We start from the raw sequence: 24,319 nt of genomic DNA on the forward strand, positions 1-24,319 counted from the left end.
GAAAAGAGAGATACGGATAATAATAATAGTTACCCCTCTCAGAAACTGCCTTCTTCCCTCTATTTCCATTTGTCATCGTCTTTAGCTTTCCCTTTCCTTTCTGTGTGTATATATATGTATATAATCCATTGAAACAATCCCTACCCACATACAGATTTTATTCTTTTCATTTGATCAAGAAGCTGAAGCCTGAAGAGAGTGATCAATGTCTTCAGGAGCATTTGCAAGAGGAGCACACTCCATGTTCTCCAAGTAATTATTATTTAAGAGCTTCTCTCACTTTGAGTTATTCTTTAATGCCATATCTATTTGATACATACAGGCCAGGAATGGTTCGAAAAGCCTGCTACAGGAAAAACACAACCAGCACTAGCAGTGGAGATAATACACTGAGAGGAAACAGAGATGGTGAGGAAACGAAGATGATGAAGAATAGCCATGTTGGAGATGGAAATGGAATGAGTTGCAGTTGGGTTCCAGATGAGAGGACTGGTATTTACTATCCAAAGGGACAAGAGAAAGTCATGGATGACATTCCTCAAGGAGCTTCAAAGGATTTTGACGCTGTTAATTACTTCTCACATAATTAATCATTCACTAATAATAAGGATATATATGATGCTTTTGTCTAGCCTCTAGCTAGTCCAAATACATGTTTTGTTCTTATAAAAGGAAAAAGAAAAGAAAAATAATAACTAGACATATATATAAAATAATTAATTTGAGTTGTTCAATAAATGCTTATAAAAAATTAATTTATGAAAATTATTTTCCTGGAGAAAAACTTATCTAGACCGGATTCAGAGCCGGATTAAACCAATGAAATGAAGTATTTTTATTAAATAGGGGTATGTCTAACAATATACTTGAAAAAAATATATAAAATAGGAACACCTTTTAAAGAATTCTTAATTTAAATGGTTTGGTCCATAAGTGAAGTCATGGATCCAGTCTGGTCAAGTATTTTTCACAATGAGTGTATGATGGTCCTATACATCAAGCCAATAAAAAAAAAAATTTTTTTAAATGTTACTATTTCGCCTTTTTTTTTTCTCAATATATGGTAAAAAATATCATCGTTTAAATTAAAATATTATTTATAATTGATTTGATGTGTAGGTGACATATATACCGAATATAAATAAGTCTTTCACTTATTTTCACTAATAAGTTGCATGATAATTAAAGCACCAATAATTCTAATTAGTGAGAAAACAACAATTAGATATAGAAAATTGTGACCCAAATCTCTTCTTCCCTTTTTTTTTTCCTTACCTCCATCAAGTACTCTAATGTCAATTATTTTGTTGAGTCCACTCATTGTCAAAATATATGAATACATGATAAAATTGTTTATAAATAATTGAGTTGATCTAAAGGAGCAAACTTCTTTTTTCTTGTTTGGATTCTAGAAAAAAGGTAACCTACATTGGTTTATATACGAAACAAATCTTCTTTTTTTTTTTTGGAATAATAAAATTTTGTATTAAAATTGAGCGAAATAGTAAATTTGTAGGAAATGTAAATAACAACCATATTGAAAATGGAGTCATCTTAGTTCGAGCAAGTGTTTTTGTTGGGTCTGCATTTGCTTTTTTTCTTTATAGTTCTTAAAATATTTTAGAGCACCGACTTCTTCCATCATTGCATTGCATTGCACTTCTGGGACAATGTAGAATGTGGCGACCAAAGCTATTACAGTGATTTACTTCTTCCTTAATCTTTGAATGCACTTTATTGATCGTGATCATTATAGTGGTGGGTATACACAATGAGTGTTAACATGGCAGAAACACGAATGAGTGTAAATCCAACATAAATAAGTATTTCCCATACTTTGCCTACGTTAGGCATACACACCACACCAGATCTGTAATAATTATATATGGAGAAGAATAAGGCATTTACTGGAAAAAGAGAATCAGAAAAAAAAAAAAAAATAAAGCTATCGTATATATACAAGATCAATTACGTAATATTTCAGTGAAAATATAAACATGTATTTGGAGCATATTACTCAGAAAGTGCAGTGATCTTTCAAGACCTGCCTAGCAAGGTCCAATGCTCCACTTTTCTTGTATATCAAGTGTAAATTGTAAGCTGCCTCCTTACGCAGGTCACAGTAACCTGGTTTTAGACTTTCTGGAGCATCTAAATTCTCATTCAGAAGTTTTGGAATTGGGTAATCCTTCTCACTGGTTTTGAGCACCTTTTCGTAATAAGAAGCTGCTAGAGATAGAAGCCCAACTTGATGGCATGCGCGACCAACATTATATAATGCCTCCTGCACCGATTCCTATACAAGGTAACATTAATTATAACCAAACTCCATCAGTTGTGACGCAAAATGTTTTTCTTTTAGCACAAAACAAGTTAACAATCTTTGACAACCTCAGATATGTAAAAATAGTTGCCCAAGACAAGAAGAAGCATGCAGTTATCAATAAACTAACCATAATGAAATAAGAGTGCAGGAAAAAAAAAAATACAAGAAAAGAAAAAAAAAAGAAAAGCAAACCTGACTGTTTTCAGCAAGCCGCAAATTATTATAGAGAAAAGATAAGCCTTGTGCAAGACACTGATGCTTATTTTGAAGTCTAAATCCAAGAGTTAAATTGATCAAGGCCGTACCTGGAAGAAACAACCATGTCAAAAAATTTTAATAATATTGTAAGCACAAATATGTGATCTTCAAACTGCAGGGAATGATAGGCCAAATCTTACCCACACACAGATTAATTAGAGGATTCTCTGGCAACAGTTTATAAGCTGCTAGATATTCTCTCGCAGCATCTTGGTGATGGCTAGCTAGCGTGAACTGATGCCCATAAATTACTATTGGTGACACACAATCATCGTGTTTGGATCGCATATGGCGTAGAAATTTTGCATGCCTTGAATAGTTCTTTCCCAACCTATGATTGCAAATGAAATTGTTAATGAATAGTAAATGGGATACAACTGGAAGAGCTTGCACAAAAGAATGTGCTCAGTGCTCCTATTTATGTTTTATTGTTCTTATGATGAGTAAAAGACTTCATTCCTGTCAGTGTTATTACGCTCTAAACACACTCAGAAAGAGAGACAAAGGATGAAGAACACCCAAAATCCAAGTCCTGCTTTTTCATTTGTTGGAAAATTTAATAAGATTGTGAATGAAAACTCAGCCCAAGGTTCTCAGGTTAAATACTAGTAGAAAAGAATACATTTATAAAATCAGGTTTTTAAATTTATTTTTTTATGAGATCAGGTGGTTTTCTTCGCTTATTTTTCGCCCTATGCTTTAGGAATTTTTAAAAGCAGACCTTCTTTAAGTACATATCCAATATAAATGGACAGCAATACTTTTCAATTTCTGTGATTTGAGGTTTGTCTCTTGTTTCTTTTGTCACACACACACACACACACACATATATATATATATATATATTACAGCTTTAAATAAGAATACATCCTTGTAAATTTAGATGCTTCAAAATACTTGATGAATGAAACACGTGAATCATTGAATGATAACAAATGAAGCATCATGACAATATATTTCAACCTAGAGAAAGGATCGTTGAAAGGATTAGCACCTTGAAGTTATTTTGTAATAGCAATTCCAGGCAGCAAGGCTGTATGGATGTTGAATAATAACTGATTTTACACAGTCAAACCCATGCTTAGGATCTGTGGTCTTGTATGATATTTCTGCAGAAGAATAAACAAAATCAATGAAGCTTTAGGAGTCTTCATAAATATTTTGTTTAATTACGAAATATCATTTAAGTTGTTTTTAGGATATGCCTCCAATGAAATAAATTATGGAGAAAATTTTGGGAAATATGAAATTTTATTTAGGGTTCTTTTTTCTTTTTTTAACTTGATATTTTTGGAGCACAAGCTTCCTGCTCTAGAAAATGGAACTAACAAAAAAAAACCAAAAGCATCAGTTGGTAAGTTTAGGAGTTACGTGCAGCAAGAGACTGAAGTTCCTCCCTCTTCTCAACAGGCAGTTTCTCGCATGCCAAACTGCGTGTAAGGTTAATAATCTCCAATGCTTCCCAATACCGTTGCAGCATTTGCAGTGCCTTGCACAACTGTAAGCCGTACAAAGAAGAGTGAAATCTCAGAGAAAAGAAAACATAACAGTGAATCCATCCAAAATTGATTTAAATAGTTAACAATATAAAAAATATTAATTCAACATTCAAAAAGAAACAGCATTCGAAGGTAATATTTTTAGCACAAAGAATAGGTAAAAAGAAATAAGGAAAAGTGTAACTATGAATCAATAGAAAGAAAGAGTATACAAACATCTATAATCAGATTGTGATGCTCCTCATCCTTCAAAAAATTAGGAAGGGGTGGGACTCTGACTTCTTCCTGCAGATACCCAAAAAAAAAAAAAGTATGCGAAGGGATCAGGCCCAAATCATGGGAGTTAATTGAATTAACAGCCCTAGTACTATTTAGATTGCAAAACAATCAAAAACATATTACCAAAGGTTCATCATCTGAATCATCACTATGCCAATCAATGCCGGCAGCCCTGGCCTCAGCTTTTTTTTCTTCCTTCTTCTGAAGCAACCTCCTTGCTCTAGAAGCTTTCGCTCTAATTCAGGCCATTAATCATAAAACAGTTAGTATGCTATTCCTGCCAAGATAATCTATAATATATAATCAAGCGCCGATGTCCTAAAGCATTTCATAGTAGAAATTTTGACAGGGTTCCTTACACTTATGAGGTTCATATAATTCCATTTCAATGAAATATTTGCAAGACTATTGGTGCATTCCCATGTGGGAAAAATATGAAGCTTATTTGACAAGATAAACAAATACAAAAAGCATATTGAAATCCTTCCCTAGCTCTTAACAAAACTGTTGCATTGTAATTTGTCTAAGCCTCTTTAACAACATAGGATGTAATGCAAACTACGAACTGGACCTTGGACCCAATATTACAGACCTAGTGCCTACAAAAACAATGATTCCAAGTCAGACTATTTGAACAAACCTCCAACTATGATCGAGAAGCCTGAGTTCTAACACAAGGCAATTCTTGTCAAATTCCTAAATAATTTAATTCTCCCAGTGAACTCTAATAACCAGCAAATCCATCTTATCAGATTGACTAAACACCTATTGATACAAGACAAAAAAAATGTGAGGTCCACTAGACATTTAACTGTAACTGACAATTTAAAAAACAACTGGTGAGTTTTAAATGCAATTTCTAGACCAAGGACCACCCTGACCATAAGAGAGAGATATTTTTTCTTCAGTAATGAACAAACAAAGCACAATTAACTACTCACAGATCTGGGGGAGCCGCCAATGGTCTGACTCCACCAAATACATCAACAGTTTCTCCAACATCTAGGATCTTGGTTCTTTCACGGAGTACACTTATTGTCAATCTTCTTTTTACCTGTTTCAGACCAATGACCAAATCAGTATAGAAAAAAATAAACATAATGATTTACATGCATTATGCATGGGAATCTATTGGCAAAATATTCATAATAACCAGCATAGCTAACAATAATACCTTGGCTCAGATAAGAACCCATATGTTAATAATTGAAAGTAGCATTTGAATGAAAGAAACAGTTAAAATGTACAACAACGCTTAAGCAATTGTTGGAGTTTAATAAACAAAGACGAGAAGATAGACGCACTTTTATACATACATCATACATTCATGCATGTGCACATACAAATAGATCCAAAAGATCAATTCAGAAATGAACAATGATAGGCAATAAGTCACCCTCTCCCCCCCCCCCCCCCCCTTCTCCCGGGAACACAGCTTAAGACTTTCATCAAACTGTGCTCTTCAAGGAGCAACTCAAGGGAGCCCACTCAACTCTATACACATAAAAACGTCGACTTTGTTATGTAGGCAGAAAAGATGAAACAAAACTAGGAATGTAAAATTCTTCTATGGTTGACTATGTAAGCAGAGATAGCCTAGACAGCATAGATGTCTGTAAAGCACTGCCTTCAAATACCTTAGCTCCACTTAATAAAAGGATGGGGAAGTAAAATATCCACCACAATATTAAACCAGAATGGATAGAAAGGAAAATGCAATATGACTCTTGTATGATTGTAGAGACAGTAGCTAAATTGAATAAGTACTAAAAAACTGCAAATTAGACTGGTGATGATATATGGCTGCAACAGTGAGTATTGGGTGGTGAAGAAACAGCTTCCTCACAAAATAATCATGGCAGATGAGTGGACATACAAGGACACGTGGGAAAGGAAAAACACAAATTTGTAATAAGGTGCGAGTGTCACATATTGAGAAAAAGTTGAGATAGGGAGATAGATGGTCAAGATAGATGGCTCTGACACCTGTATTACAGAAGGTTGAGAACCATGTTGTAGAAGATAGGAAAGAGAGAGGCAGCACTAGAAGATAGGAAAAGAATTGATTTAGCAGCTCTTGATCTTTATACATCCTTACATAGGGATAAACTCTTAGTTTAGTGACTTACGTTTAGGATATTAAACAGTATTACCCATATGGGACATCCTTATGATAATTGTGGAGAAAGAATCAGTAGTATAAAAGCATAAATCAGTATTATTCTTTGAAGGTGCAATTACCTTCTGTCGTAGCGTTTTGACATAAAGTGATTCACGAACCAAAGGGAATATCGTGTTGACAAATTCTTCAAACATTCCTTTAGCTCTATATATGTGGCATATTTTCAGTTTTATTCTCCCATCAAGCCACCACTGTTTTTGTCTATCAGAACTCAAGTTAACAGAATCTGCAAATGTAAGCCACAACGAAAAGATTCAAAAAACATATATATCGTTTTTTTAAAAAGAGCAATATCCCAACAACATTCACTTAATCAGTGCAGAGAAAATTCTTACAATCTATTATTACCTAAACTTTCAGGAGGTGATAGCAAAGAAATAGCTTCATCTTCTTTACCATCTTCAAGAATAAGTGATGCCAAAGCCAATCGACAATCAATACTATCTTCAAGCGCATGCAAAGCTGAAGAGAAAAAATTTGTTAGCCACCCCACTCGATTTATATACCTGGAATTCAGCCCAATTTAACCACCTAGAATACAAGTTTTAAGGGAAAGAAAAGCCATCATAAAGAGTTATCAATAACAAACAACACATCAGAATGCATAGCAAAATATGAACTAATACTCTAAAGGATTCAAAAGTTACTCAACTCAAAGAATGGCATAACCCTGTCGTAATCCCAAATTCTAACTTCTCTTTAACTCTGCCAAATTTCATCTATTAAAACAATGTCACATGCAATCTCATACACAAAGGATAAACTCTCAGACATTTTGTGAACTCATCCATGACCAAAGCAAAAACAGATACAAGGCTGAAGCCAATCTTTGATGGAATCCGATTCCAGTAGAGAAATCTTTTCTATCGCCTCAAACAAGCCAAACACCAGTATGTTACATTTATCCATTAGTTATTTGTTTCTACTCCGAAATCCATGATAACCTCTCATAATGTTTTCATAAGCTTTCCATGGACTGAAAAATCTGATGAAGGTCTTTCCTTTTCTCTTGGAACTTCTCTAACAATCCTCTCATTGAATAACTTGCATCTTATAGTTTATTTTATGACTAAGATTCTAACAAAAAAAAAAAAAGCACAACAAAAGAAATTGTTTAGGACAATGGATATTACCTCTGAATAGTATTCACTGTTAGATACCCAAACTAATAACTATACATTTATCCCTATCCATAGAAGATATTTATTATCAGATTCTTTTTATCCAATCCTCTTTCATTCAGTGCATCCATGTACCCATACGGTATAAGCAAAACCACCTTAGAAAAGCACCAATCCACTTACCCTCAATTGATTGGTCCCATATAGTTTTTACAAATATATTCAACATTTCTTGCATTGTCAACAATATAAATGCATTAACTTACTTTTTCCTCTTTCCTCCCTCATTAATTTCAAAATTGAAGAACTTCGTTTACAATGTAAGTTACTAAACGTTATTGACATCATCCGTCTCACGGCTGTTTTTCAAAACTATTTTACACAGTTGTTTATTAGTGTTGACACTGGCCCAAAACCCAGGCCCAAGTAAGCGGCCCATTACTAAGGCCTTGCAGGATGGAGAATATGCCAAAAGGGCCAATTGGGCCTAATAGCCTACATGTGTAAGAAAACCTTTATACAAACTGTATAACTCGTATAGAATTGTAAATATTCTAGAATAATTATTGTTCTTGGAGTGCACTCCTCAAATAGGGGGTGAAACTCTTGTAAATGACACGAAATCCAAGACATACAAACTTGAATGCACAAGCATTTACTCTATCTCTATCCTTCTTTCTCTCTTCTCTCTCTCTCTCTCTCTCTCTCTCTCTCTCTCCCCTCTTTCTTTTTTCAACCCCCAATTTCTCTAATTTCTCTTTATTTCTCTCATCTAGTTCTTTTCCTCCTGTCTGTCTCCCTATATCTCCCCCCTTCTTTTTGGACTAACGAGCTCACAGCCCGTTTAGCCACTCTATCCATTGAACCCCAAAGGCATTCTGAAAGATGCAGACCCAACCGGACCTGTCCTAATTTTAGACCAAACAATTAGATAAGGCTTATTTCTATAGTTCGTATTGGTCACTCTCATATCATTCAGAGGAATACTTCAACACATTTATGCTTCTGATTCTAATAACACCAAGCTCATAGCTTCTACAAGTACATCAACTGTGGGAGCTTAGAACGGAAATAAAACATTATACACCAGCCAAAAATTGCACAATCTCTTTAAACTCTAAAATAATTGAACCATGTGGAGTGTCTCCCAAAATGTGACAATCCTAAGCTCCTGAATTTTTCCTTCCCAGGTTGGGAGAGGGGAATTCACAGGTGCAGGCCTCATACTAATGGGAGAAAAAAATGCTACATTATCTATTCCAAACGAGTACAATCACAATTCTCTTTTAATTTAAAGAGAGAACATTATGGTGTTGAGTAAACTCTATAATCTTTTAACCAAAATAAATAAATAAATAGACACGAATTATGTACCCAAAATTTGTGGCCAACATGAAATTTTGGCCCATACTTTTGCAATGACCAATTTTAGCCATACTTTAACTATTAGGTAATTGTACTTGGTTAAGGCAATGAAATCCAAATACTTGCTATCAATATTTTAATCATTTAGGCAAGCACAATTATTTATTTGGTAACTTGCTATCAACATATCAATTTTTCCATCTACAGAGCATTCTATACTGAGCATCTACAACAGTAAATTTACAAATAATTAGATGATTTAGGATGACCTATCCAAAATTGCACCTTAAAACAAAGCATAGTCATAATTTTTGTTGGTTTTGAAAGTATGGGCTCTAATTGCAACTTGGATAAACTTTGAGGACTGCGATTAAGCCAAAAAATTTATTATACAAAGAAAAAAAAAATAGTAACAATAAGATAGCCACGAGGTTGGTGGCAATTTCTCTTGTTTGCAAAAATGTATATTTTACTCGATGGAAGCTTGGGGCAAGAATCATTTTACCTTTGTAGAAGAACATGATTGCTTTCACGCGATCTTTCAAGGATAAGTAACATTGAGCAATTTTCAAACATATATAACCCTCCTAGAGAAAACATACAACATAAAGTCAAGCAAAGAATTGTGAACTCAACAATTGAATTCTTACTGTAAATATGAGCATGCACATAAAATCAGCATTTTTAGAATAAATATAAATGCCCCAAAAGGAGATTTTATGCACGTTTACATTTGGTTGGAAACTTTTGATTTGAGAAGACAAAATACTTCAACACATAGTTGTCAAATTGAGAATGGAATTGAGAATCGACAGTCAAATCAAATCATAAGATTCAACATTAACTTTTATGAACATATTTCCATGAATTTTATCAAAACATAACAAAAATTTAATTGCAAACAACGTATTTATATAATTCAATTTCAAATCATGTACTAAACACAAAATGAAAGAGAACCTAATGCCTCGTGTAGTTGCAAGTTCAAAATATCAAACTATGAAGTTAAAATTTAAAACAAAAACAAAGTAAAACTATCAAGCCGTTAATTTTTTATCCAAATACATATTCATTCATTATCATTTCCAAATTCAAGCCCTTCATCATCTTTATCTTCTAATTTAACCATGTATCTGTTGCTATTTCTTTCTCTACATTGACTCTTCCACTTGTTTTGTTGGGTAAGAGAATCGTTTGGGCATGAGAATTGAGTCGCATGCATAATAAGGTTCATGCTCAGTTCCAATTCATCCGTAAGATTCAAATTGTTAGGCATGAAAATTGAATCGAATCATATGATTCGAATTGTAAATCATAAGATTTTGATAACACTCTTCAATGATGTATGAGAACAAAGCAATAAATGATAGAGCAGACGGAATATTCTCATCCAAGGGGATCCAAGCCCAAAATAATGTAAAACAAACAAGATAGTACTCCCAATCATAATGAATAACCAAAACACCATTTCAAAAGCCCCCAAAGCAACAACATAGTGCACTATCATGACTTTAAGCCCCTTCACCAACCAAAGAAGCATTTTATTAACAACCAAATAATGTAAATTGTTGCAACTACCATGCGTTTAAGTCTCTTCACCATCAAAGGAAGCTCGAAATTCTATTTTGATAAAACCCTCAAACATCTCTATACAATACAAAGCTCTTATTTAAAATCACACAACCACCGGAAAGATGAGAGTGGAAAGACCATATCAGTGCTCACACAAGTCTTCTGATGATGAAGCCAAAGATTGGATTGGGAATGATGAAAGCCAAAATGAAAGGTGTACAAATCTTCCCAAGATCGGTATATTAAAATCAAATTGTCGCATGGATAGATCATTCAATTGGCTGGACAATACAAGCACTAACTCAACACCTAAATGAGTAACCTTACAGTTCCAAGACAATCAGGTCAGACTCGCAAATCTAGGCCATGTTTTAGAGCATTGGTATTTCAGCATATTCATATATTCAAGGAATTTTAAAGAAAAAAACTACCTTATTTGTCAGAAAATGAACCAGATGTTCAGCATACAACCTAAACTTGAATTTTAATTGTTGATACCCAACCCATTTTCAGTGTGCAAACACCAAGCAGCATGCAGATTGCATGAAAAAACAATACATTTCTTCAATGGAGGCATACTTTAGCAACCAGTTCAATGGTATAATGAATGCAAGCCAGAATTCCTTTACGTTCTTATCTTTCTACATCAATACAAGATTTAACATAAATCCTTTTTTTCCTTTTTTTCTGCATTAATGGACAAAATTTAAGGAAAATACTTTTTTCTTTTTCTCCTCCTCTAACAAAAATATATCTTTAAACTGAATGAATAATAAAAAAAATAATTCAGGAGTTCATGTTCTTCCTCCTTTAACAAAAATATATCTTTAAACTGCATGAATAATAAGAAAAACAATTCAAAAGGAGTTCAAACATATATATACTTCAAAGTGACCTTATTCAAAGGAAAGAAGGCAGAATTTTGATCTTATAAATGTTTAGTTTGTGAAAACAATTCACGGATAAAGAATGTAACAAAAATACTTCTATGTGATGCACAATTTAAAGTAAATCAAAGGGGGAGAGAAAGAGAGAGAGAGTAAACCTTTTCCTTACATTGTCAACACCAGCATTTGACTCCAACATATGATAATACTTCAAGGCAGCATGAAAATGTCCAAGCTTCATAAATGCATCAGGAATATCCACAAACACTTTATCATTATTAGAGGCATTCTCCAATTCCAGGTTACTGAATAGAACCTACAGATTGTGCAAAATTTAGCAACACGATTAGTACATCCAAAAGAGAAGAAAAGGGGAAAAGAAATCCTTAAACCCTAATCATTATTGTTGCAGATTTCAAAAACAGTCATTACATAATGTAGGGACGTTTCATAATAGAACTTGAAGGGCCAATCATTATTGTCCCATAAATTTGAGGAGGATCTTGACATTTCTCCACTTGAATCAAAGATTATTTGATAAATAAGGTAACGTATTCTGTACACACACACGTGCACACATCCTATAGGTATATGTTTTACATCCTTTTGCTAATAAATTTTATTTTCACTCTACAACTTGGCTTAACATTTTACTTGGATATACAAATCTAAAGTAAAGCTTGTGTAATTAAGGAACAAATTAGAAAATGTGAAAACTGAAAGTTCAACCAAGTTGCAATCTCAAACTAAATGGGTATTATGAATTGCATGCCATACAAAAAATCTGGTGTGGCATTGTTTTAAGGTATTTAGGCTGGGATCACAAAGAAACACAAAAAACATGGCAAGAAAGGTTTGAGGAAATATATAAATAAAGTTTGAAGATGCTAAAGAAAAAATAATAGGGGCCAGTTTTAGTGCAATAATTGGAGATGCACTAAACATACTTTTAAAGAAATTGCAACTATAACAACTAAACTTTAATCACAAACTAGTTGGAACTGGCTATAGGAATCCTTTGTCTCCATTCTGCTATGTTCGTAACTCAGCTGCACTAATACCACAAAATAGTCAGTCTTTTGAGACTACCCTATGTGTGATCATGAATCAACCTTTTCCCCTTTTAACATCCTCCACCATCTAAACATCGACTTACAAATTGAGACACATGGAAATCTACATAGGACGTGACCAAACCATCTCAAACATCATTCTCTCATTTTGGCCCCAATTTGTGCTACTAGCGTCTTTTGTGGGATGTGGTCATTTTTAAAATTGTCCAATCTTGTGTGACCACACATCTATTTTAACATCTACATTTATGTAACATTCATCTTATAAATATGTTGGACCTTTGGGACCCAACACTCACTTCCACATAACACCGTTGGTTTCATCATTGTTCTATAAAACTTGCCTGTCACTTTGTTAGATATATTTCTATCACATAGCACCCTTACAACACTTCTCAATTTCTTTCATCCGATTCTAATTCTATGAGTTCCGTCTTCAACTTCATGCTATCATTTTGAAATACAAGGCTTATATATTTAAATCGATTGCACTTATGCACCACAATACTATCCAATCCTATCTCCTTCCCATTCTTTCTATAGGAGTTAAATTCGCAGTGCATGTACTCTGTCTTGCTTCTGCTTAACCTAAAATGTTAATTCTCAACTGCCTACTATGACTACATGTGCATCTTGTATGCTATTAATTATGTCGCCCATAACTAGGGAAAACAAATATGGGCTCAAGGCAGATCCCAAATAAAATCCTACCCGAAAAAAAAAAAATAGCAAATAAACAAAAAAGGAAACTTCCAGAAATAAAAATCCAGAATAAAGATTCATCAATATTTGTAGGAGTTCATTGATCTCAAGCATTAGCGGAAATAAACACAGATTAGAAAAGAAAAAGAAAACAAACACAAGAATGGTTCAAAAAGTGTGCCTATGTTTAAGATAGTCGCCTGCTTTTCCACTGTATAATTAAGAGAGTATTATAGCCTGATTTTAGACAGCAAGATGAAACATAATACAAATAAGAATTACATAATCACCGTCCAATAATGAAAAAAGCCAATTGTATCATACCACAACAAGAGGCTCATATTTGTGTTGGTGAAAAAATTTAATAAAGGAAGAAGCTTTGCAATTTGGGCTGCTAAACCAAGGTCAACAATAAGGGCAATACGGTTTTAACCCATTGTCTTCGAAGGGACAAATCAATGGCAACCAACAAGTTATAAAAGCTCTTAACAAGCAATTCCACCATGATCCTACCATGTTAGGGCTTTATCTTTACATATTTTCTCCTTTTGGGTTCTCATTTAAACTCTTGGTTTCACAAATATCAAAAAGATTTTCATGTTCTTTAAGAAGTTGATACAATAAAGAATCACATATGGCCTGAAACATCACCATGATATCAACAAAGAACTACACTTTCAAACAACTAGCACAAATATGAAAGACAATACATGAACATAGTAAGCACAAAAGGCAATATACAAATGACTTTTTTTGGCAATTTTTTTCTCATTTTTTTTTTTGTTCTTTTTCTCAGTTTTCAGTGGGGAGAATTTACATAATATTTAGAGATGTTATGAAGTAAAGACAACAAACCTCTGCCTGTTCAATATTTCCAAGGTAAATATGGCAAATTCCTGCCTTGATTTTTAACTGCAAAGGCATTTCCCTTCCAGAGTAGTAAACCAAATGAGCATTCTCAATATGCTGAAGAGCATTATTATGTGCATTGGTTTCCATAAGTATAGAAGCTAGCAAATCAATGACACTAGAATCAGCTTCAGATGGATGAGCCTTGAGATAGTTCTCCAAAATATTGATACATCGCTCTTTCTGGCCACAGTCAAGATATAACTGACATGAAAAGAGGAAAAAAATTAAAGCCTTAGGGAAGCTAAAAAAAATTAATAGGGAAAGGAATACCCTAGGAAGCATGAAAGAAAATCAAAATCACCATATGTTCAAATGTTATAGTCTCCATATAAAGTTATCACTAAACAAAGGCAGTGAATATATATATCTCCAATATGTATTACAAGAATAGAGAGCAGAGGAAATTAGGAATTCAACAAAATGAAAAAAAAAATATTAAGTGTAACTTAAATACAAAAAGAAGAGGATTGATGCGCATTAATGTGCCACTGTAGCAGGAAACTCAGAAAACTAAAAATAATATTAGGATATTACAATTTTCTACACATAATAACCTAAGGTAAATGTTACTCAACAAAAAGTCTGATGTAAGTAATCGCATAGCTAGTTAAAGATAGATTTAAGGGTTAGTTTTTAATATTTTTCTTGCAATCTCTTAGTTTTAGCTTAGATTATACTTTTGTTTATTCTCTTGTTTTTAATCTCTTTATGTTTTTGATGATTTGTCGTAAGAAAATCAATCTTTTTGATGGATTTCATGACTTAAGAAAAGTTGGGATTCAAGTTTGGAGCCTTAGAAGCATAAAGAAAGAAGTCTTGAATTGTAAACAAAGAGAAAAGCAGGCTAACAGCCAGCCTGTTAGTCTCTCACGGGTGTAACTCAATTGTGCTTATTTTGGGTAAAAAGAAATAGAAGCAAGATAAAATCAGCAACGACCTCCCCTTTAGTTACTAACAACCGTGACCCAAATAAGGCAGATTTTGCCTTGAAGATCCAGAGAACTCTAATGGCCAGAGCATTGCGGAGCTAATGGCTGTTAATTAATGCAAGTTTAATTGGCAAATTTCTAGCTGATCTCTATTTTAATTGGGTCTCTTCCTAAATTAAAAGAATGCTTTCCTACTTGGATTCTAAGTACAAAAAGCCTAAAGAAACGATCAAGTCTAAAGGAAGAATTTCCACGAGAACTCATAAAATTTCTCTATCAAGAAGATTGAAGACGAGAAGAATTTCCAGCCCTAGAACTTCAAGCTTTGCATGGAAGTTTTTATTTAATACTTTGTGGATTCACTTGTCAAACAGGTTAGGCTAATTTTTTTATTCTTGAATTTGAATATATAACCCTCTAAGTCTTCTATGGTTAATTAATAATATCATTCAATCCAAGATTATTTTCTGCTTTGATTCAATTGTTATTTCTCTTAATGCTTGTGATTGTGTTGGTACCATAATTGCATGATTTGTAGATTTCAAATGAAGAACTGAAAGATGAAATTTGTGATTGCAAAAGCTAGCAATTGAGCCAAGGAAATTCTGGTTAGATATAAGCAGAACTAATTTGAAGATTTCATTGGAATTCCAAGAAATTTAACGAGTAAACTTATAAAATACAACTTTTATCTTGAAAGAGAACATTAGTTACCTTAGTAAATATCACCTTCAGAACAGATCATTTTTAGATAGAACGAGTTAGACCATCAACCATAGCTAAATTAGGCTAGTAAAACCTAAATCCATGAGGTCCTTTATCCCCTGCTTATGTCTTCAGAATAATTGTTTTGAATTGAGCGGTTAGTTACTTTTTGAATTTCATTTTCTTAAATCAAAATTAATCATTAGTCTGGAAACATACAATTGCTAGGATCAATTATCTTACTAATCAAAAGGATCCTCGTGTGAACAAGTTTTTACTACTTGTGATATTCATGTACATGCCGATTTTCTACAACAAAGCCGAAAGTTAAGCTGAGTAGTAGAAAATTATCTTACTTTGGAGAATTATACCTCAAGTAAGTCAATTTTTCCGTCAGCAACAACAAGTTTCAACTCTTACCAACAAGTAATTATTGACCATCACATGTTTGCAACTATTACTACCAGCCATCAACAACTACTATCAATAACCAGGATCAATTATCAACAACCATCTCAATTTAGCTTAATAAGACATTTATTAAGAAAATTATGAGAGCAAGCATGATAACTTTCAAATGGAAAAAAACAGAAATATAATTCTTAAAATGAAATTTACGAAGTATAAGATGTCAAAATGTCTCCCACGCCAATCTTGGCAACAGCACAATTTTGATCCTACAAAGATTGCTTTGTATAGACAGAAATCCAAATAAATTAACTGCCCAAATCAAGACACCTAGAGTTCTTCTATCCTCCGCTTCTATCTCATTTTATCTACTCTTATTTATGTAGATAGTATACTTCATAACACAATGTTATTTTTTCTGTCCAACATCACAATATTAGCATTTCACAACATCTTTCCCTTCTCTTGGAAATCATGAAAAACTTATAAATATCTTTTCCTTCTTTGGGAAATCATGAAAAATTTATAACTAAATCCCCAAACAATCATAAAATATATAATTCAAGTAAACTCAACCTCAATCATTATCCTTCATTTGGCTTGACTTTTGGCAATAATTTCAATATGGTCATGCTATACAAAATCCTTAGCGACCACTTCAAGCAGGTCATTATCAATCTAACTTTCATCCACTTCATTCAATTAGCTTAGATTTATTACTGCTGGAAGTTAAAAGACCATCTCAATTAGCTGCCCCTCAAATAATCAAGGATTGCCACTTCTACATTCCCATAAACATACTCATTCCCTGTAAGTCCTTGCTTCTGTTTTCATGCTTCCATTTTCAGCATTCGTATCTTAAGCATACTCTTTTTGTGCTTTCAAATTAACAATGATTTTACAACCACAAAATACACCAGTTTCACCTCTCTGTTTATTAACCAACCCAACTTAATCTGATTTCAGTATTCTCTTACTCTCCACATCCCTTCACAACATAGAACCCTCAGCACCAAAAGTGATAGCTTTGCAGAACTTATACTCCCTCAGTTTAATCCAAGCTGTCAGTTTCAATAATCAAAAAGCAATGGATATATTCCATTTTTACTTTTTCATATCTGAAATCCTTTAGCCAACGAAATGCTTCACCAATGTTCCAACTTCTACTTAACCCAAATCGGGTTGTTAGCAACTTCATCCATAACCAGAGAAAACAGGTAAGAGCTTGGGGTTAATCCTTAATATAAATTGACTAGGACAAGTGTTTTTCCCCCCACATTGTGACAGAACAGTCCTTGCAGTAGGTTCATAAGTATCTTTCAAGTTTCAATATATTTATGTATATCTAACAACAAAAAAATGCTATAGCTATTACCCCTCCTCAATGCCTAGATTTAAATATAGACCTATAACACTCCGTTAACATATGAGACCTAAGGAAAAGAGGTGGTTTCTGTTAGCTTCATTAATCAAATGACATAAATAGTAAAGAAAAAGTTAATATTTTGATGGGTAAAGTAGCAAGCATGATTAAGCCAATAAACCTTTGAAAAGGAAAAATTAAGTAAAACCTTAGCAGCTTTCTTCAGAGCTTCAACATCTTCAGGAAAGATTTGTGATATTTGTTCATAAGACTCAGCGGCTCTTTGAAAATCTCCGAGTTTAACATAGATTGATGCTTGAAGAACTCTCAATGTAATATCATTAGGATCTGCCCTTATAGCTTTAGAAAGGTACATCCAGGCTCTAGCTAAATCTCCTCTTTCACTGCATTTTGTTCGATAGATTATGTTGTCATGCAGCAAATAAAAACAGAATGAACAATTATCTAACTAGCATATACACTTGTTAAATCATATTTCAATATATAAGGATAAGCTAAGGCACAGGTCAGAATGCTTTGGAAGAGAAAAGGACAAAAAAAACTGTTATGGATAGTGCAGAAATAAGGATCCTGAACATGAAAATTAGTGAATTCAAAGGCAAAGTGGATTGCAGAGGTATTCAACATCATAAGTTTGACCACTGAATGGTGACCAGTCATCTTTGCAAAGCCAAAGTGGATGGGAAGTGAGAACTCCGAAGCAGCTCAAAGAATTAATGTTTTGAAAGCAAGACCGGACCAGCTGATCGGACCAATTAAATCGCAAACCAGTTTTTGGTCCGGTCCGATATGGTCTGGTTTGCAGCAGCGTTAATTTTAGATAAAAAAGTTAAATTTTTCACTGTAAACTAAATGGATCAAATGGTGAAGGCACAAAGTTACTTTTTAAAAAGTCATGGGTTCAAATCTCGGAATTCACAATTTTTTTCTTCAAAAAGCTCATACTTTTTCTTAAAAATATAATTGGTCCGAAAATCATAATAAATGAAAGGTCCGAAAATTACAAATAAATATTGTAAATTTTCATGAAAAATCAACATCAATTATGGTGTACCAAAAATTTTTAAAATTTTCTTATTTTATAACTAATAATTATTTATTTATTTACTTAATAAATAATAAAAAATTTAATTTAATTAGCACACAATATTTTTATATTTTGTATGATTTATGAATGATTTAAACATTATTATAACATTTAAATTACTATAACCTATTCTTATGTTCAATATATAATATTTGGTCTGGATAATAAATGACATAAAAATTAATAATCATAGATTAACATTAGATGATGGATGGTTTAAAAAATAATTATACATTTATAATTACATTATTTTTTCATTATAATATTATTTATGAGTATATTTTGTTAATTTTTTACAAAAAATTAAAAAGTAAAAAAACGCAGTTGAACCGAATTGACCTAGTCCAACCGCAAGCCAGTTCGATGTTCGGTCTAATTCTAAAAACATTACAAATAATTTATAAAAATGGAAATAAAGATGCAACCTAGTTAAAACTATAGGAAACCAAGCTAGAAGTAGTAAATAAACTAGAAAAGAGGTGCCCTCTAATTGGGGATGACCACGGTTCGGTTTCAAACCGAAACCAAACTGAAACTAAACTGATCAAAACCAACACTAAACCGTAGTCAACGATTCCGATTCCAAACTGTAACCGAAACCGTGCACTTCACGTTCGGTTTCGATTCTTCATTTTTTGAAACCAAAATTAGCAGTTTGGGTTTAAAACTGGCAATTTCGGTTTGAAATCGTGAAAAACATGTTCTTAAAAAAACTCTCAACTTATTTTTTTGTTTTATTATAATTTTAAAGTAACTTTTAAGAATTGTTATTAAATTAGTTTGATTTTTTTCAATAGTAATATTTATTATTATTATTTATTGAAGTTACAAATCTAAAAAATTTTGGTTCAAAACTAGAACAAAATCAAAACCAGCAATTCCAAAACCGTCTTAGAAACCGCCTAAAAGCGGTTCGGTTTCGGTTCCACCTTTTTTATAACTGAAAAAAGGTTCTGGAACTGTAGTCATGCCTTCTTCCAATCATGTCAAATCACATTCAAAAACCACCACCATGAGAGCCCCATAAGCATCCATAAATAGATCAACAGAAAAAAGATACTACATTTCGTTACATCTTTAAATTTCTATATGGCGACCTTCTAGTTATAACAATTGGATCTTTGACTATAGTTTTCAATTGATTGGTGGTGACTGAATGAAAATGTCGAGCTCTCAATATTGATTTGCTTGGGTCAAAAAATTACTATTATTCTCACAAACATAAGAGCAGCAAAAAGAAATTATATCATGTTGGCTTAAGTGAAGTAGAGAACCCCATAAATTATGTGCTTATTGTGTCTCCTTGTGAATTGCAATTGATTGATTTTCCTAATTTAAATTAATTAGTTCTATTTTAGTTTTAATTAAAAAAAACTCAGTTTGATAGTCTAAAAAATAATTTTGGTACTTGGTATATAATCCTAGTGAGAATAATACTCTACTCTACTTTATTACTTGTTACTATTCATGCAATTGCGAAATTTGCCTATCAGAAACTTACTAAGATTCAGACATTTTATTAACTAAAACCAAAGAAAACAAGTAGATATAGCATTAGTCTTAAAGATTTAATAACTTCTCCTGTTAGGATCAATAATCCTTAATGGAAGAATTCTAGGCACCAAGTAGGAAGCAAATGAATTTTCAATAACAAAACTCCTTAATGATATTACAAAATCCTACTTTTCTTGCATAGTCCCAAACAATAAGTTGCATAAAAATCTAATAAGGAAATATAACCAACTTTACATGTTATGTTCACACAACCATGATCTCATCACGAGCCTGTGAACAGTAAAATCTGATTCAAAAGTTAAAGCTTTTGTTTTACTATGATTCTTTCCTTAACCAATTGATGCTGAAAATTGTGAGCTTGTTAAAAGGGAGCTCTAACCACAGGCTCGTTAAAAGGGAGCTCTAACCTTAGACTCATTAGAGAGTCTAGATTTTAGTCAAAAATAATTCAGCTTGTTTTATTTCATGCTTAAAGCCTCCAATTTATAAAGGAATATAAGTAATAATTAAAGTAATTGTATTAGAATGAGATCACCTAGACTCCTGCCATAAATAAAACAGGAAACTACTAAATGGGAAGGCTACTAAATAGAAAGACAACCAAATAGGAAGATTACTAAATAGTAGATCTCCTACCAAAAACGAAAGTAGGAAACTACTAAATAAGAAGACTACTAAATAGTTTATCTCCTACCAAAAATAAAATAGCAAACTACTAAATAGGAAGACTAAACTGCCGTAGTTGCGTCTCTAACATTATATCATATCATACAGAATGAAGAAGGAATAATACACTAAGAAAAATAAATTTCAAGGACTTGATCATCCAAAACCACCAATTAAAAACTTTAGGATAACCGTTTTTTGTTCTTGTATGCTTTGGTTCCTCTTCTCTTGGTTCCACATCTGTCAAGTGGGTAAAAATTGATTATAACCTTCAAAATCATAACAAACAGCCCATCACAGAAAAGTGGTAATCAAGAGCGGCTTACTGTCATTGGCCAACAAAAATACCAAGGATCTGCTGATTATATTGCCAATGCAAAATGGTGTAACAACTCTCCTCATTTGGGACTTAGCATCCTCATTCTAGGGACAACAATTTCTTTTGGACTACCAAACCTAAGATACTACAGGCCTGCATTACCGTAATACTACAGACCTAGGTTAGTGTAATACCATGGACCAATCAACAAAAAGTGCTAGCTAGCATATTCTTCGGGTATCAAGGATTAACAAAGAAACCAAGAACCTCCTCACTACAGAATTGATGTGGATGTGGAGTTTGCTGATGTCCAAACAAATCATGGTGAACCCATATTTGCTCCTAATCATCAAATGCAAAAGAAAAATCCAGCTCTAATGACATCATAACAATTTCCCACTGGAGCAAGAGTGCCAAATTAACAGGATTTTAACCCTCTTTAAACATGAGGTTAGATAGATGTGTCAATTTACTGAACAGCCCTCACACCCAAAGTTGTATAAACTTTTCTATAATACATTGCAAAAGATAATAGCTTACCATTGTCAAATTTCTTATGATGTAAAGTTAAAATGGAAAATAAGTATCCATGATCAAGAATTAGATAGTTTTGTTTGCCAATAAACATTGGAATGGATTATGCATGCTTGACAACTATCCTTTTACGTATAGCTAATCTATACAGAACATATTGTGAAATGGTATTAAGGCATGATACTTTATGCACGCAATTTTATTTTACTTCTGATTCTTTACTATGTTATCAAAGCTTACATGGAATACTAATATTTGCATTTGCTCATCACAACTAGAGTTAAATGTAATTACAAAATCAATTAGAAGAAGCAAAGCTAAGCATAAAGCCTCAATCAACCATCTAAAATTAGGGCTGTAAACGAGCAGAGCCGCTCGTGAGCTGCTCGAGGCTCGGCCCGATAAAAGCTCGCTCGAGCTCAGTCAATAAGCTTATCGAGCCGAGCTCGAGCTTGGATCATTAGCTCGCTTGAGCTAGCCGTATCGAGCCGAGTCAAGCTCGCCTTATCGAGCCAAGTCGAGCTCACGATTTAGCTCAGTAAGCCAAAATCAATTAAAATCCATACTAAACGACACCGTTTTGGTTAATAGATTTCGAGCTCGAGCTTGGCTCATTTATGGTTATTGAGCCGAGGCCGAGTCGAGCTTGAGCTTGGCTATTTTTAAACAAGCTGAGCTCACCAAAGCTCGACTCGGCTTGGCTCGTTTACAACCCTATCTGAAATTCAGAGACAGATAATTATGATGCAAAGTTTAAACGCAGAGGAGATCACATGACAAAAGTATTAAGATTAACTGAAATGTTCTACTTGAGACACATACATCTATCATTATACATCACTTATATAAGCGATTACAACGGAATAAAATCACAACCATTTAAAGAAAAATTTTGCAATAGCACTAACAGTGATCCCATAGGTAAGACTACTTACTTGTACCAGGAAAAGAGCATTCTCCACAAAGGTGAATCTTTTGGCATAAGGCGTGCTGCAATTGTATAAAATCCCATTGCTTTTTCAGCATTACCAAGTGCCATATGGACAAGACCAAGTGTATGGTATGAATCAGGCACACGAGGCTCTAGCCTAACAACTTCATTCAGAATAGATATGGCCTACAAAATATTTGAAAGAGTCAACAAAGACGAACTGCCACTTATTAAAATTAAAGATTGTTTAATAAATTGAAGCCATCAACAACCAAAACAATCCCAATAATAAAATGAATATGGCAAAACTCAAAGTAGCAAATCAATGCTTGATTTATTTTGCAAAAGTATTGGTATATATTTAGAAACACTTTCCCCCAGGATCTATGGTAGGAAAAAGAGAATCTTCCAAAAATCATATTTTACATCTAGTGTTGGGAACATAAGAAACCATAGTGATCATGTATTTCAGGTCAAAAGGAAAAATAACCCATGTCCAATCTACTTCCAAATTCACATATGCACATGAGCATCACCCGCTGTTGATTTATCGTTAGTGTCATTGACGACCAGCAACAATTAAAATTTACCTCACGCATATGTTTTGTACTTGTATTCAAGTATCCTAAAAGAAAATGAAAATATATGGAGTCCTCATTTGTCTAAATATTTTTCATTGCCATTTTCATTGAAAGAAAAATGATAATCTAATAGCAGAAGCATACTTAACACACAAGAAAATTCCTGGCTGATTTTTCAATCTACACCCAATACGAAAACGATTCATTTTCTAAGAAAATCTTTTCAAGTGATGATTAAGAAAAGTTCAACAAGAAGTTATTTTCCAAGGGAAAAAAATTTGGAAACATAAAATTTCACATGGAAAATAACATGATGACATGAAGTAAATCAAAATGAAGTGCAACATTACGACAGTGGAAATTAAAAAATAAATAAATAAATAAAACAGTAGATAATCCATGTTCAAACAAGAGTCAAATATCAATTAATGCTGTCAAAAGCAAACCAGAAAATGACCTACACACTTGGGCAAGGAAAGGCTCTTTAACGTGCCTCATCTTGGTCTAGGTTTGGCAATTTCACATAAAGTAAATAGAGACAGGTTTATTGAATTTCTATTCTGCATCAGTTTGTGCTTATAAAAGAATATTGAGAAATTTTATTGAGATAAGGATGAACGGAGACTTGAATTATGTTGTGAAGGGTATAGTTAGTAATTACATTGAAGACAAGCAAGCAAATGAGTAATTGCAATTAAAAAATTTTTATACAGAGTTAAATCCCTGATGCAATGTTGTAACAGGCCAAGGCCATACTTCTTTGGTACGCATTTTGCCACAAATTCATACTTGAATTCATGCTCTTATTCATCATTTTGTTGTGATCTTGACATGCTTGGTGCCGAATTTTTTAACGATTTGCTCTTTAATGAACGAAAGCTAGTTCCTATTTTTGTATTGTGTCAAAATGCAAAATTTTCAGTCAGTCAACCCTTAAATGTTAACCAAATTGCACAGCCTCATTTTCTCCAATATGGTGACAAAGTTACAGTTTGAAGATGCATGCAAATTTACAAATTTGCTTATGAAATAAAGAGTGTATTAGCACCTAATGTGGTGCCTGATGATCCAACTCAGCCTTCTG

General features: G+C 33.1%; 2 protein-coding genes across 4 annotated transcripts in view; one reads left to right on the forward strand and one right to left on the reverse strand.

Moving 5' to 3' along the window:
• LOC105639417 (uncharacterized) lies at nt 1-1,944 on the forward strand. The gene is made up of 2 exons (XM_012223465.4): nt 1-252; nt 323-1,944. The coding sequence occupies exons 1-2, from the start codon at nt 206-208 to the stop codon at nt 588-590; spliced, it is 315 nt and encodes a 104-aa protein (XP_012078855.1). The 5' UTR covers nt 1-205; the 3' UTR covers nt 591-1,944.
• The window catches only part of LOC105639418 (tetratricopeptide repeat (TPR)-containing protein), a 27,398-nt gene continuing 4,878 nt past the window's right edge, over nt 1,800-24,319 (reverse strand). For 2 of the 3 annotated variants that reach the window (XM_089725208.1, XM_089725207.1), the window contains 15 exons: nt 22,659-22,840; nt 17,763-17,985; nt 14,120-14,377; nt 11,659-11,805; nt 9,536-9,617; nt 6,893-7,006; nt 6,604-6,770; nt 5,304-5,416; nt 4,486-4,597; nt 4,300-4,368; nt 3,956-4,082; nt 3,579-3,693; nt 2,725-2,915; nt 2,519-2,631; nt 1,800-2,296 (listed from right to left, as the gene is read on the reverse strand). In XM_089725208.1, coding sequence (XP_089581334.1) covers nt 2,018-2,296; nt 2,519-2,631; nt 2,725-2,915; nt 3,579-3,693; nt 3,956-4,082; nt 4,300-4,368; nt 4,486-4,597; nt 5,304-5,416; nt 6,604-6,770; nt 6,893-7,006; nt 9,536-9,617; nt 11,659-11,805; nt 14,120-14,377; nt 17,763-17,985; nt 22,659-22,840 — 2,292 coding nt within the window. In that variant the 3' untranslated portion in view covers nt 1,800-2,017. The remainder of the gene's footprint in view (nt 2,297-2,518; nt 2,632-2,724; nt 2,916-3,578; nt 3,694-3,955; nt 4,083-4,299; nt 4,369-4,485; nt 4,598-5,303; nt 5,417-6,603; nt 6,771-6,892; nt 7,007-9,535; nt 9,618-11,658; nt 11,806-14,119; nt 14,378-17,762; nt 17,986-22,658; nt 22,841-24,319) is intronic. The other variant, XM_020681428.3, reaches the window with a different exon arrangement.

Source organism: Jatropha curcas, chromosome 8 (assembly GCF_041381405.1).
Source record: "Jatropha curcas cultivar XTBG-Jc1 chromosome 8, XTBG_Jcur_1.0, whole genome shotgun sequence".
Lineage (NCBI taxonomy): Eukaryota > Viridiplantae > Streptophyta > Magnoliopsida > Malpighiales > Euphorbiaceae > Jatropha > Jatropha curcas.

Coding starts and splice junctions, on each gene's coding strand:
- LOC105639417 (XM_012223465.4), top strand. CDS start 206: ATGTCTTCAGGAGCATTTGCAAGAGGAGCACACTCCATGTTCTCCAA. Junction 253..322: donor GCACACTCCATGTTCTCCAA/GTAATTATTATT, acceptor TGATACATACAG/GCCAGGAATGGTTCGAAAAG.